A 15419-nucleotide genomic window follows, 5' to 3' on the forward strand; every position below is an offset into this window, starting at 1 on the left:
ATTAACAGCCTTCCTCCGGTTCTGCTAACTCTGTGGTAAAACCTGTGGAGTTTTTGATGATTCCTAGAGAGAACTGATGTCACTTCCAGGGGAAGCTTGGGTGGTTGTCCCCGCAGGTTGTCCCCTTAGTCCCCCACTGCTTGCCAGTCTAGGCCTGACAACTCTATTTCAGGTACCTGTGTTTGTATACTGCAGGGAAACTCATACAGGATAGTAAAACAGTTGGGAATCAACGACTCATGTAGCCTAGGTGTGCTGCTGAAACATAACACTTATTTCTGATTTGTTGACTTCAGCCAAGTTAAGCATAATGGGTTGGATCTGACCTGTTTTTCTGCTGGTGAAAAAGGAAAAATGAGTCTCCTTTGATCACCAGAAACCTATACTGAGCATCATGGGACCTGGACAAAAAAGCATGGTTTATTACTTAAAAGGTTGGATATATAAGTTAAATTCTGTCAAGTCACAGCTGACCTCTAGCGCCCCTGTGGGGTTTTCAAGGCAAGTGACTAAGCAGAGGTGGTTTGCCGTTCTGCAGAGTCTTCCTTGGAGGTCTATGACTCTGCAGAGGAAGGCAATGGCAAACCACCTTTGCTTAATCACTTGCCTTGAAAACCCCACCAGGGGTCGCAGTAAGTTAGCTCTGATTTGATGGCAGTTTACATTCATATCCTGCCTTTTTGGTCCTTTGCATGATGAAGGATTGTCTGCAAACCTGAATGGGAAGCTGTGGTTCATATTAAATTATGGTTAAGCACAATAGGTCCGGCAATGAAGCCCTACATTCTCTACTTCCTTGCTTTAGAAGAAGACAAGTATGACTTCCTAGCATCTCCTTGTAGGCATCCTACTGTGCTTTAGCTCATGGTAGCATCCCAGGCAGCAAAGGTTGTACCCTTCTACGTCCATTGAAATAGCTTTGGTCCTCAAGTTCCCCCCTTCTTCACCCGTTTGCTCATCTCCAAGGGCACAGTTGCAGAAGTAATCCTGGTATGGATGAAATCTACCTGAGAGTTGGGGGGTTGTAGTAAGGAGGAGAATTGGGAAGACCTGGTGAAAAAGATGGTTTGATCAGATCCCTTTGTTTATGGTGACTGTTGAAAAGTTCACTCGCATAGGATTTAAAAATTCCTTTTGGAGTTTTTCTTTTTAAGGCACTTTATATAGCTTCTAACTTTACCTTGCAAGTGGCAATAAATTGTACGTAGAATAATTCCTTGTTATTTGGTCATTATCTGAAATGTATTAAATTTTGATTCTTAAAGATTTGACAACTAACAGTCAGTTAACAAACACCATATGTTTATGTGTGTGTTTGCGTGGATTTTCATTTTTCGCTATAAAGGAGAGTGCAATTCTGTGCAGACGTACTGCCATCTGAACTCAAAGACTGGAGTAAGGCCCCTTCCGCACATGCAGAATAATGCACTTTCAATCCTCTTTCAGTGCACTTTGCAGCTGGATTTTACTGTGCAGAATAGCAAAACCCACTTGCAAACAATTGTGAAAGTGGATTGAAAGTGCGTTATTCTGCATGTGCGGAAGGGGCCTAACTTTACACAGGGTTTCACTCTCAGACGTATCAATCAGCTTCATGATGCACCATAACTTTCTGGTTGCGTTTTCATTTTGCACCGTTCGTTGTAACCACTAGAGGGTACTTGACCATTTCAGTTACATTAATTGGCAGATGTTCTTTTTGTTGGGCCGAGCAAATTAAAACGCTTGATGTTTTTTGAAATGTGGCTGTTGCACAATGAATAAGGCATAATTGCTGTTGCTGATGCAGTTTGAGTTTTTTAAAATGTAAACTGCATGGCCACAATTGAAAGTATGTTTCTTTCAATAATAATACATGGTATTTTATCTGCTGTGTCATCCACTCCCCCACCCCCCAACACTGAAATAACACTGGAGTCTGTTGCAGTTGATACAGACATAGCATGGTTGAGTAACATGAGTTAAGTGGAGTAATTAATGCAAAGTTGGGTGGGGGGAGGGGTGCAGAAAGAGGACAAGCCGTGTTTCTTTTGCATTGTGTGCTTTCCCCTAGTTTTGAAGTCTTAAGGCTTACCTCAGTCTCCTTTGTTTTTTTCACAGTGACCCCTACGTGAAACTTTCGTTGTACGTTGCGGACGAAAACAGAGAGCTTGCCCTGGTGCAGACGAAAACTATTAAAAAGGTAAAGGGTGTGGTCTCCTTTAACTGGCACAGTGGGAAAGGTTCATAGGGTCCCTGTGTGGTGTAGTGGGTAAGAGCATGGATTCTAATCTGGAGAACCGGGTTTGGTTCCCCACTCCTCCACCTGAGTGGCAGAGGCTTCTCTGGTGAACCGGATGTGTTTCCACTGGGTGGCCTTAGGCTACGCACAGTTCTCTCAGCCCCACCTGCCTCACAAGGTGTCTGTTGTGGGGAGAGGAGGGGAATTTGTAAGCCACATTGAGTCTCCTTACAGGAGAGAAAGGTGGGGTATAAATCCAAACTCTTCTGTTCTTCTTCTTTGCCATGAGTGGGTTTGAACTTAATGCAAGACATTTCGGTCACCTTCCAGGACCAGCCTCCCACCTTACTGCCCTTCAAAGTTTTAATGTATCACACAAGTATCTTTTCTTTCTTGCATGAATCTCAAAGTAGCTTGTATGGAGTTGTCCCTGTTTTAGTCTTGAAACCACCCGGTGAGGCAAGTCTGGTTGAGAACAATGTGAGTGGACTGAGGTCGCCTGGACAGCTTTGTGTCTGAGTGGGAATCTGAATTTGGTCCTCCTCAGTCTGTTCATTATGTTACCCAGTGTCTTCTCTTGGGCCTATGTTCTTAAGTGGTTGATCCTCTGCCTGCTTTTAGGGATGCCAGCCGCCAGGTGGGACCGGGGGATCTCTCAGAATTAAAGCTCATCTGTGCACTACAGGGATTGGTCCCCCTTAAGACAATGGATGGTTTGGGGAGTGGACTCTATGGCATTGTTCTCCCACTGAGGAGCAGCAGTGGCATAGGAGGTTTAGAGCTCATGTATCTAATCTGGAGGAACCGGGTTTGATTCCCAGCTCTGCCGCCTGAGCTGTGGAGGCTTATCTGGGGAATTCAGATTAGCCTGTGCACTCCCTCACATGCCAGCTGGGTGACCTTGGGCTAGTCACAGCTTCTCGGAGCTCTCTCAGCCCCACCTACCTCACAGGGTGTTTGTTGTGAGGGGGGAAGGGCAAGGAGATTGTAAGCCCCTTTGAGTCTCCTGCAGGAGAGAAAGGGGGGATATAAATCCAAACTCCTCTTCTTCTTCTTCTTCCATCATGAGAACATAAGGAAGAGCCTGCTGGATCAGACCAGAGTCCATCTAGTCCAGTGGTGGCGAACCTTTGGCACGCCAGTTGTGATGGACTACAATTCCCATCAGCCCCTGCCAGCATGGCCAATTGATCATGCTGGCAGGAGCTGATGGGAATTGTAGTCCATGAACATCTGGAGTGCCAAAGGTTCGCCACCACAGATCTAGTCCAGCACCAGGTGCCTTTGGGAGCTCATGTGCAGGATGTGAAAGCAATGGCCTGCTGCTGCTGCTGCTCCTGAGCACCTGGTCTGAGCTCCTGATGGTTTGAGCACCATCCTGCTCCTGATGGTTGGAGCACCATCCTCAAATCTCCAAGAGTTTCCCAACCAGGATCTGACATCTCCCCCACCCCACACCAGTTACTGATGGGGACTCGGAAACCCTATTGGTGTCAAACTTGTTAAGAGAGCCAGCATGGTGTGTTGGTTAAGAATGGTGGACTGTAATCTGGAGAATAGGGTTTAACTCCCTACTCCTCCACATGAGCGGCGGACTCTTACCTGGTGAACTGGATTTGTTTCCCCACTCCTACACGTGAAGCCTTCTGGTGACCTTGGGCTAGTCACAGTCCTCTCTAAACTCTCTCAGCCCTACCTACCGCACTGCTTGTAAGCTGCCTTGAAACTCCTTACAGAAAAGGAAGGCAAAGTATAAATCCAAATTGTTCTTTTTCTTCTCCTCCTCCTCCTTCTCTTTCCTCTATGCTGGGGACAATTAGGAAAGGAATTAATAATAAAACTGCAAAGATTGTCATGCCCTTATATAAAGCAGTGGTGCAACCGCACTTGGAGTACTGTGTTCAGTTCTGGTCGCCACATCTCAAAAAGGATATCAAAGAGATAGAAAAAGTGCAGAGAAGGGCAATGAGGATGATTGAAGGATTGGAGCACCTTCCTTATGAGAAGAGGCTGCAACGTTTGGGACTCTTTAGTTTGGAGAGGAGACGTCTGAGGGGGGATATGATTGAAGTCTATAAAATTATGCATGGGGTAGAAAATGTTAACAGAGAGAATTTTTTCTCTCTTTCTCACAATATTAAACCCAGGGGGCATACATTGAAAATGCTGGGGGGAAGAATGAGGACTAATAAAAGGAAACATTTCTTCACGCAACGCGTGATTGGTGTTTGGAATATGCTGCCACAGGAGGTGGTGATGGCCACTAACCTGGATAGCTTTAAAAGGGGCTTGGACAGATTTATGGAGGAGAAGTCGATTTATGGCTACCAATCTTGATCCTCCTTGATCTGAGATTGCAAATGCCTTAGCAGACCAGGTGATCGGGAGCAGCAGCAGAAGAGCTTTCACATCCTGCATGTGAGCTCCCAAAGGCACCTGGTGGGCCACGGCGAATAGCAGAGTGCTGGACTAGATGGACTCTGGTCTGATCCAGCAGGCTCGTTCTTATGGTCCTCCTCCTCCTAAGCTTAAAACCCTTTTATTTTCTCAGATGCATACAAATGATTGATTATTCAAATCTCCCAATATTTACTGAAATTCACTGTGGGCCACCCTTAAAGTTGGTGGCAGGTGTCAGTTTCATAGGGAGAGACGTCGTCGTTTAAATTTCAGGATCACCTGAGCAGCTGAGGTCCATGGTGCTTCCAGCCCATTTCGCCTCCTGCCATCCTTTCTCCCATTGCCGGTGAAAGCAGTGGTTCTTCAACCCCCCTCCTGTGGATCTTTTGCATCTGGGTGTTCTAAATTTGTCAAAAGGAGCGAAAAATTTATTCTGTACAATGCACAGATGTCCAGGAATTGGCCTTGAGTGGTCTCTCCCGGCCCTACAATGTTTGATTAATGGGTAAGTTCTTGGAAGTGGCAGGAGGCCGTTATTTTTCTTCTGCCTGACATGCCATCGGAACTCAAGGCAAAGTGGTCCCCAGGGACGCTGGAGCATATGGCTTGCATTTTTCATGGGATCAATGCCCCCGCCCCCACCCCATCTTATAGCAGCTTAACTGCTGCTATTGTCGTCTTGCACCCCACATTCTTGCAAAGAGATGGGGAAGCGAGCATAGCTGCAATTGTGGTATTCATTGTCCACGTCTTAGCTATGGTAAATTGTTGGGGCGTAATGTGTGAACTCCAGGGAGGTGTTTAGAACCACACAGTAGCCTCAGTTTGTTGATTTGATACAGATGCAGTCGAGAAAGCAGTAGGCTGTGTCATGTTCAGGGGCGATAGTTCTTGATGGTGTTTTAGAAAGCCATCAGCGGGTTGCGTGCTACCAACTTTGCCCACTGTAAAAGCTATGCTTTGGGATCATGGGGTATACCTTTCCCCTTATATACTCTGCAACAAAAGGTCAAGAATGCAATGGAGCTAGGAGCTAAGTCAGAAGCAGCAGCAGCAGTAGTAATAGTTTGGATTTATACCCCACCTTCCCCTCCTGTAAGGAGACTCAAGGTGGCTCACAAGCTCCTTTCCCTTCCTCTCCCCACAACAGACACCTTGTGAGGTAGGTGGGGCTGAGAGAGTTCCAAAGAACTATGACTAGCCCAAGGTCACCCAGCAGGAATGTAGGAGTGCGGAAACACATCTAGTTCACCAGATAAGCCTCTGCTACTCAGGTGGAGGAGTAGGGAATCAAACCCAGTTCTCCAGATTAGAACCCACCTGCTCTTAATCACTACACCACGCTGGCTCTCCATTATAACAGTGTAGCAGTATGTCAGTTTCTGGGCTTTTCTTTTTCAAAGCCTGATGGAGGAAGAACATCAGCTTCAGGAGACAAAAGCAAGGCAGTTGTGGGAAACTTGTTGTGTGGATGCTTCATTGCCACTGTAGATTCCTCGGCATTTTCCGAGGGGCTGAAAGCCACATGGAGAATCATTACTGTATGGAAGGATCTGCATCCATCTTTGCTGGGGTCTCTTATGCAGACAAGAGTCTGCTCCAGGCTTCAGGCTGTTAAGGATAAAGAACAAAACCTTTCCAGTGATGGTATCCATTGACAATGAAACTTATTAAACACAGCAGATTAGTTTCACTTGCTTATGGCCTTGAGAAAGAAGAAGAAGAAGAAGAAGAGGAGGAGAAGGAGGAGGAGGAGTTTTGGATTTATATCCCCCCTTTCTCTCCTGCAGGAGACTCAAAGGGGTTTACAATCTCCTTGCCCTTCCCCCCTCACAACAAACACCCTGTGAGGTAGGTGGGGCTGAGAGAGCTCCGAAAAGCTGTGATTAGCCCAAGGTCACCCAGCTGGCGTGTGTGGGAGTGTACAGGCTAATCTGAATTCCCCAGATAAGCCTCCACAGCTCAGGCAGCAGAGCTGAGAATCAAACCCGGTTCCTCCAGATTAGATACATGAGCACTTAACCTCCTACGCCACTGCTGCTGAATCCTGTTATTTCAGAGAGGCCTTAGAAACAATTCATTTGTGATCTAAGTTTTTGAACTGAGTCCTGATCTGTGGGCGGTATTTTCACTGTTTATATTTTTACGGTGTTCATAGGGATATGGTTTTAAAATTTGTTTTAAATCATCCTTGGGGCCCTGCTCAGAGCTAAATTAGTTGGGATATCGTTTGACAATAGAGCAGTACACACAATTTTGTTTGCCACAGTTCCAAAGTTGTCGTTTAAAATTTTTTCGGGTTGATCTGAACTGCATTTCCACTGGGAGATAAATTCCCATGTGTATGCTAATGACTTAGCTTCAGCCATCTAAATTTATCCCTCTGCTCACACAGTGGTCATTAGAACACATACTCCCTCGCCACGCCACCGACAACATGTTAAAGAATTTTAATAATGAAATATTTAACGGCCTTCATTAAGACATCTCTGCCCAGGTCATCAGTGATCCGGCTCCCACTGTGAAGGTCCTATTTATAGCTGACGTCTATTTCTGCTTCATCCCATTTCGCATAACCCTCCCACACGAAGTTTGCTCAGTGAATGAATTGCAAGACTGTCGATGACAGTGTCTTCATTATTGATGGGAGCTGTTGCTATGCATTTTTCCTTTCGTACTTGACTCTTGGCAAAGGACGTTGTTCCCGGTTTTAAATTGTAGCACAACGTGCCAAGCTGTATATTTGAAAAAAGTTTAGGAAATGCTGCAAAATTATTTTGTTTTGCTTGCTCAATGCAAATGATTTTTTTTTCTATTGCAGACTCTGAATCCGAAGTGGAACGAAGAATTTTATTTTAGAGTAAGTTTTGTTTAAATAGTTTGAATGAAAGATGTCTTTTGCATGCAACTGGTTGGCACCTGGTAGCTGTTCGAAACAGATTTTGGATTAAGAAGCTTTCGCTCCGCTCTAGCAAGGAAGTCGGTTCTTAAAATAGCTAAATCCAAGGTTGATGAACCTGTTTGTCAGTGTTAAGCCACAGCTACTGTGCGTAACTATTACTAGCCTTTTTTTTTGGTAATGTATAGCAACACAATGTATTGGTGAAGGCTTTCATGTCCGGATTCAACTGGTTGTGGTGGGTTTTCCGGGCTGTGTGGCCGTGGTCTGGTAGATCTTGTTCCTAAACGTTTCACCTGCATATGTGGCTGGCATCTTCAGAGGTGTATCACAGAGAGAAGTCTGTTGCATACTGTGTGTTACACACTGGACACAGTGTGTAACAGACTTTCCTCTGTGATATACCTCTGAAGATGCCAGCCACAGATGCAGGCGAAACGTTAGGAACAAGATCCACCAGACCACAGCCACACAGCCCGGAAAACCCACCACAACCAGTATAGCAACATACTTTAATATGCCAAATGTTTCCTCTTGTCTCAACAACCCTGTGAGAAAGTGATGAAGCTAAAATGGTATGTACAGGTGAAGGACGTTACTGTAGTTCTCCCAGATCAAAGTCGATAGCTTGGATCCATCCAGGTTTTTCTCTCAGTCTCAGTGAGTTCTCCTCATTCCAGTCCCTATCCTCCATAGCTTTTCTCATAAAGGCCCTATAATCCCCAGCCTAGACTTTGGGGGGGGGGGCAGAATGGACCCCCTCCCTTCCTCCCCCCTGCAGAGAACTGGTTGAATCCAACCGCATTTCTCTATCTAATGGTGATGCATCCACTTTAGTCCACTACCCCTGGTTTCCTCAACGTGGTCTCCATAAGTGCCATGATCACCTCAGTATTTCCCTTGGCAGTTACCAAACTTTTCAGAAAGTAGGCAGCGTCATTGTATGACAGGACTTGCTATTGGCAGCCCTCATTTAAATTAAAGGGTTTTCTACTGGAGGATGAAGGAGGACTGGTAAGCAGTGTGTGGGTCCATTCTGCCTTCAGGGTTTCCTTCTGCCCAGGATCTGTAAGGAGGGAGTTATTCCATTTGGTTCTACCTCCAAAGGCAGCCATTTCTGGTTTGGTTTCCCCCTCCTGTGGCAGCCATTTTGGAGCAGTGTTCACTATTTCCTCTCAGAATTCCAAAGTTACATGCAGACTCAAAAAGGCTGGGGACCCCCGCTTCACCTACTCTGCCATATCTATGATGCTTGTATTCCCATGAGCACAAAGAAGATTCAGAAGGATGCATCTTACTTCTGTGCTTTGAGCAGAGTACATAACTCTGTTCCTCACCCCCTTCAAGTATCCCATTCAGTCCTGTGTGTGCTGTTCCAAAGTTGGACCTCGGTTTCCTTCAGTGCAAATGCAGATTTGTGATGGATGAAAGCTCTCTGCAAAGGGGAAGGGGTGGTAATTTTATAATAGGACAGATTTTACAGGATTCAAGGGGGAAGGGGTCTACACTGTCCACATGTGTCTGGAAGTGGTCCCAGGAGCAAGGCTCGTGGCACAGAGGAACAGCGAGAACTCCGTAGCCTCAGCTTAGCATTAGATTCTTTCCTAGCTGAAAATGTCAGGTCTTTCAAAGCTAAGCCTGAAAATTTCTGAAAAAAGTTGCCCACCCCTGCTAGTCACAATTTTCTCAGATTTCTTTCAGTCAGACAGAGGCAGGCAACGGCAGACCACCTCTGAGTGTTCTGTCTCCGAGAAGACTCTACAACAGTGGTTCTCAACCTTCCTGATGCCGCGACCCAGAGGTGGGATCCAGCAGGTTCTCACAGGTTCCCGAGAGTAGGTTACTAATTATTTGTGTGTGCTGAGAGGGGGTTACTAATTGGTGATTTTGCCATGTGATTTTTGCCTTAGTTAGGCCCCTCCTCTCAGCAGTAGCACGCAGAACTTGAAGCAGTCTAGCAGGAGGTGCACCGGCGTGCGTGGCAGCCTGCGCCTGCGTGCATTCGTTTCCCGCCCAAGGACCTGCGCAGCGGCTGCGTCCTTTCCACAGCCCCGCCCAGGAATGCCCTGCCCCCGGAATGCCCAGCCACGCTGCCGTCGTGCCCCGCCCAGCCCCATTGGCGCTATGCCACAGTTTGAATCCCACCACCATGGGAACCTGTTACTAAAAATTTTGGATCCCACCACTGCCGCAACCCTTTAATACAGTTCCTCATGTTGTGGTGACCCCCAACCCTAACATTTATCCATTTTACAGATGGAGAACACTGATGCAGAGAGTCTTAGATGACCCCTGTGAAAGGGTCGTTCGACCCCCAAAGGGGTCCTGACCCCCAGGTTGAGAACCACTGCCCTACAAGATCACCATAAGTCAGCCCTGATGGCAAAATCAAGCACACACCCCCCCCCCATTGCAAGGGCCCCATTCACTTTCCACTGACATTTTCATTTCGTTGCAGTAAATTGGGGCACAAAACCGAGGGCTGCCCGAAAGGTTTGCATTAGGCCAGGAAAAAAAACAGCAGAGAGTCTGCGACGATTTCTAGGAAATGTTTGCAAGATTACTTTCCCAAAGGTTTGAGCAGGATGGGGGAGGGGATTTTCAGGCTGCTGCAAGAGTTGAGGGGAAATTTGAACCCAGGTCTCCCTGGTCCTGGACCAAAACTCCTAACTTTTTCTGCTCATTTTTTAAATGGAGGAGAAGGCAGAATGAGTGCTAAGTTAAGTGAAAGAACAGGTTCAGTGGAAAAGGACTTCTGCTCCAAAAGATTACAGGCCCGTTAACATCAAAAGTTGTAATCTCTGCTACATAATTTAACCAGTCCACACTCTTTCTATATGATTGTGTGATATAATTAGACAAAGGTGATTTATTTTATGGTTTGGGAATTTTCAAAGCTGTGCTGTAGAGGCAGGAGTATTATGAATGGAACCATGGTGAATCCATACTTCTGTGAGTTTGTTTGAATGCTTTATTGTCCACTTAAGCACAGATTATGCAAAACAGGTTTCTAGAACTTTAGTTAAAACCTTGTCTACGTTATACGCGATATTTTTCATGAAACCTCCACTACTCCAACCAGTAGCAAAGACTTTTATTTCCAGATATTACTCGAAATCAGATGTGATGAACAAGTCTCAAATTCCTTATCCCTGATGCCTTGTTACTATAATGTGATGGTTCGTCTTTCTGTGAAAGTATTTATTTAAAAAGCGAAAGGCAAAAGAAAGCAAGGTAACATTTCAGCAGTTTAAATTTAATCTTTTGGAGCAGCTGTCTGTAGACAGAGTAGGGCATTGTAGATTGTTAAAAATGATGGTATCTTTTTCAAATGGTGTCTATGCAGTTGGCTCCCCCCCCCCGGCAAACAATTTGAAACCAGTATTTTTAGCAGCGCCTCAATTTGGAGAGATCATAAATGGTTTTCAAATTGATTTTTATAGCATGTTTAAATAGTGAAAATAGAGAAGGTTTTATTTCAGCCGTCATCTTTACTGTCCTAGTTAACTGCATTGATTCCTCTCATATACTCTCTGGGAGGTGGGAAAGGGTATGCCTGTTTTGATTAGTAATGCACAATCCCTAGAAATGGACTTGGCAATGAATTCTGCGTGTCTGCTCCTTTTTCCATTCTACTCACAACAAGGTTTAATATGTAGGAATCTTTCTACCAGAACTTATGTCTCGTCTTGTTATACTTGAAGGTACTAGCAGTGCCGTCCTAACCAGAGTTACACCCATTTAAGCCAATCGACTACACTGGATTTAAAAGGGTGTAACTCCATCTAGGATTGCACTGTAAACTGCAATCACATGTTTTCTTGTTAATGGCCCTTTACTCATGGAACATGTCTCTCGGGCCTTTTAGCTGCTTGGTGGGGCTGAAGTGTGGTCTCCTTGCATATCTCTGTTTACACGCAAGGAGGCAGCCCAGCCTAGTCCTCTCCCACAGCTAGTCTCAATGGGCATCTGGTTCTCTTAACTCCACCCCTCTTAAAGACACAGCTCTCATAACACTCAGTAGTCCCAATACTATAGAGCTCCTATTATCTCTTCCCTTCCCTTTCCTTCCTTTCTCTCTCTCTCTCTCTCTCTCTCTCTGTCCCCCAAGGAGGGGGGACAGGCATGGATGGCAGTGCGAGGAATGGGAAGGGTGGAGCTAGGCAGGCTGGCCGTGGGCGAAGGAAAGAGATCCGGATTAAATCTGTGCTTATTGGGAAAGCTCCCCGTTTTGACAGCAAAACAAAATTAAATTTGTACTAGAAGTGGTCTCACTTGCCTCGGGGAGACTAGAAAGTGAAGTGGGGCCTGAGGAAATATGTCCATACAAGAAATCTTTGCTGCGACAGACATTTGCCCCGTCAAGCAGCAGATGCCTTGTACGTAATCAGCCAGTGAGTGTGTCCATTTAATTTAGCAGGACCTGCTTCTGAACGAGTACAAAATCTCTGTGTAATGTTTTCTTTACATGGGACATGATATTTGTGCAGTTTTCAAGGGCAATGTTTATCTGAGGGTTCGCTGGGACAGGAATGTGAAAGGTATGAAGGGAAGCTCACCCCTGACTCAAACCCTTCCACGTTTCTTTCCAGAAAGTGAAACCAAAGTGAAATCACTTCCAGAAAGTGAAAACCAAATCTGAGACTCTGAATTGTAATTTCAAAGGAGTCCCTCACATCTGTGAACACTTGGGGGGAAAAACATAATGTGCGTAGAAGTGTTAAGTCTCACAACTTGCCCGCAATCAATTATCTGCATTGTGTGAGGAGCACAGATCCGTTATTAATTACTGCTTTGAGGGTTACTGCAAAATATGATGAAAACCTAACAGTGAAAGCAACCCTGAATCGAAGGAGATATCATCTGCCCTCCCTATGTCTGGAAAAACCCAGAAGGGGTGCTGACTTGGCAGTTCAGATGGATTCAAGGCATATAAAATGTTCCTCAGATTTCAGCAGAAAGAGAACATCATGCTAACTTATCAGATTTATATGTCAGTAGCAACGTTGCCAAGTGCACGGAGAACAAAATATCCTGTCTCTTTAATAGAAGCATAGTGTGTTGCAATGGTCAGCTGATGCTTTTAATGGCATGGAGGTAAATAACATCACCTGGTAAATAACATCCAGTTTAGCCTTTGTTAGGATGTTTTCTTCTTCTTCTGGCATTTGGCATCCCTTCTTGTCCAACAGTGACCCCTTAAATATGAGAAGATTTATTGCGGCATACATTTTCGTAAGCTAGAGCTCACTTAAAATTGAAATTGTTCAAGACTTTCTGTTCCTTGGTTCCATCATCCACCAAAAGAGAGACTACAGCCGAGAAATCAGAAGACTGAGGCTGAGAAGGACAGCCGTGAGGAAGCTAGAAAAGATTAAGTCTTAAGAATGTGTCACTGGCAACCAAGATCAAGCTAATTCATGCTACCGTATTCCCTGTTTCTATGTATGGGTGTGAGAGCTGGGCATGGAAGAAGGCTGACAGGAAGAAAATAGATTCCTTTGAAATGTGGTGTTGGAAGACAGTATTATGAATGCTGCGGACTGACAACTTAACATATAAGTGGGTTCCAGCTCAAATCAAGCCGGAACCGTCCCTAAATGCTAAAATGACTAAACGGGGGCTTTCATACTTTGGTCACATGAGAAAGTAAAATTCACTGAAAAAGACAATAATGCTAGGAAAAGTTAATGGCAGCAGGAAAAGAGGAAGAACCAACATGAGATGGATTGACTCTATAAAGGAAGCCACAACCCTCAATTTGCAAGGCTGTTAACAATAGATAGTTTTAGAGGACTTTGAGTCAGAAACACATTAACGGCACTTGAATACACTTAGGCCCCTTCCGCACATGCAGAGTAATGTACTTTCAATCCAATTTCAATGTACAGTACTTTGCAGCTGGATTTTGCTATGCGTAATGGCAAAATCCACTTGCAAACAATTGTGAAAGTGGACTGAAAGTGCGTTACTCTGCATGGGCGGAAGGGGCCATAGAGTTCATCAGATCCTCAGAGGATTCACCATCCATCTGATGAAGCAGAGTTCTAGTCTACAAAAATGTATTCTCCAATAAAAATGGGGGACGGGGCTTTTTTCTTGGCTGCAGCCAACTAATATAATCACCCCTCTGTGTAGCTATGAAGGGTTAAAAAGTGAGAACATGTGAAATGTTGACTGCTAGGGATTCCAGTCTCCAGGTGGTGGCTGGACACTCCCGTTGTTACAACTGATCTCCAGGCAACAGAGATCAGTTTACCTGGAGAAAATGGCTTCTTCAGAAGGTGGACTTTATGGCATTATGCCCCATTGAAGTATCTCCATTCCCAAACCCCGCCCTCTTCAGTGTCTAACACCCCCCCCCCCCAATCTCCCAGTATTTCCCAACCTGGAGCTGGCAACCCTATTGACCAGAGATAGTTGAGCGATAACAAAGACTCTTAGAGAAAGCATGACTATGCAGTTGGACACATTTTAGACCCCCTAGCGCAGTGTTGGAGCTGGCAACCCTATTGACCAGAGATAGTTGAGCGATAACAAAGACTCTTAGAGAAAGCATGACTATGCAGTTGGACACATTTTAGACCCCTGATGGTTCATTCCCTAGCGCAGTGTTGGCGAACCTTTGGCACTCCAGTGTTGGCGAACCTTTGGCACTCCAGATGTTAGCGCAGTGTTGGCGAACCTTTGGCACTCCAGACTGGATCATCCTACCACCCCTTGGGGTTGAGGAGTTAACAGCGGATGCCATCATGTACTAATACTAATTTAATGCTGCATTTTAATGGGGAAGGTTTATATTTTATCTTTTAGAGCCTGTATTATTTAACGTATTGAATTTTAACTTGATTTGCTATATTGTGCTCTACTTATGTTGTTCACCGCCCTGAGCCCTTAGGGGGAGGGCGGTCTATAAACCGAATGAATGAATGAATGAATGAATGAATAAATAAATAAATAAATAAATAAATAAATAAATGTTATGGACTGCAATTCCCATCAGCCCCTGCGAGCATGGCCAAAAGGTTCGCCACCATGGCTTGTAGTTGAGAAGACCTTGAGGGGTCAGCATTTGATGCTTTGCCTTCTCTGAATTCAAGTGATGGGGTCCAAGTCACCAGCCTAAGCTACTGCTCAGAGTGGCACGATAGGAAGGGGACAGATGAACCAGAGTGGCCCAGTTCTCTACAGCCCATCAGCGTTGTCGAAGGTGACATGCATCATCTTCCAGATTTATGCTACAGCTGACTGTATCCAAACGGACCCCCTGTAATGTAGCCATAGAGCTTCATTTTGAACCATAAGAACCATAAGTGGAGACTCCTGAATCAGACCAGTGGTATGTGTACTAAAACATCTCGTTTTGTGCAGTGGCCAACCAGTTGCCCTGGAAGGCCTTCTCCTCATGGTGCCTCCTTGCACTGGTTTTCATATGTTTGCTGCTCTGAATATGGTCAGACATAGAGGATTAAACCGGGTCCAGGGGCAAGGCCTTGTTCTTGCCCCCCGTGCCTCTAATAGACAAGGTATACCCCATGTTCCTATTGACAGTACGCCACTGGTTAAACAACTTTGATATTGGCAGAGGAGACTGGTCTTTCTTTCTTGGGGCAACGAGCGGCCTTGAGGAGTCCTTGGCAACAACCCTGTTTTATTCTAATTGATTTCTGCAGAAAAAAAAGCCATAGGTGGTTGCCATAGGTCAGTATTCTTTTTTAATATGGTGAGAGGTTTATGGACAAGAGTTTCCAGGCAGTTCTCATTATCTGCACAAGCGTATGACGGTTTATGACGTTCTCATTTCCTGTCACTGTGGCAGGGCTAAGAATAATCTAGGTAGTGCTAATAAAAGGGGACATTGTTTACAAGAAGCTGAATTAGAATAGCACAGAAGGAAGG

The 15419-nt window shown here is 45.2% G+C and overlaps 1 protein-coding gene across 2 annotated transcripts in view; it reads left to right on the forward strand.

The window, feature by feature from the left end:
• The window catches only part of NEDD4L (NEDD4 like E3 ubiquitin protein ligase), a 301785-nt gene that overhangs the window by 153132 nt on the left and 133234 nt on the right, over nucleotides 1-15419 (forward strand). For both annotated transcript variants that reach the window (XM_048503553.1, XM_048503552.1), the window contains exons 3-4: nucleotides 2101-2182; nucleotides 7443-7481. In XM_048503553.1, coding sequence (XP_048359510.1) covers nucleotides 2101-2182; nucleotides 7443-7481 — 121 coding nt within the window. The remainder of the gene's footprint in view (nucleotides 1-2100; nucleotides 2183-7442; nucleotides 7482-15419) is intronic.

Source organism: Sphaerodactylus townsendi, linkage group LG07 (genome assembly GCF_021028975.2).
Source record: "Sphaerodactylus townsendi isolate TG3544 linkage group LG07, MPM_Stown_v2.3, whole genome shotgun sequence".
NCBI lineage: Eukaryota > Metazoa > Chordata > Lepidosauria > Squamata > Sphaerodactylidae > Sphaerodactylus > Sphaerodactylus townsendi.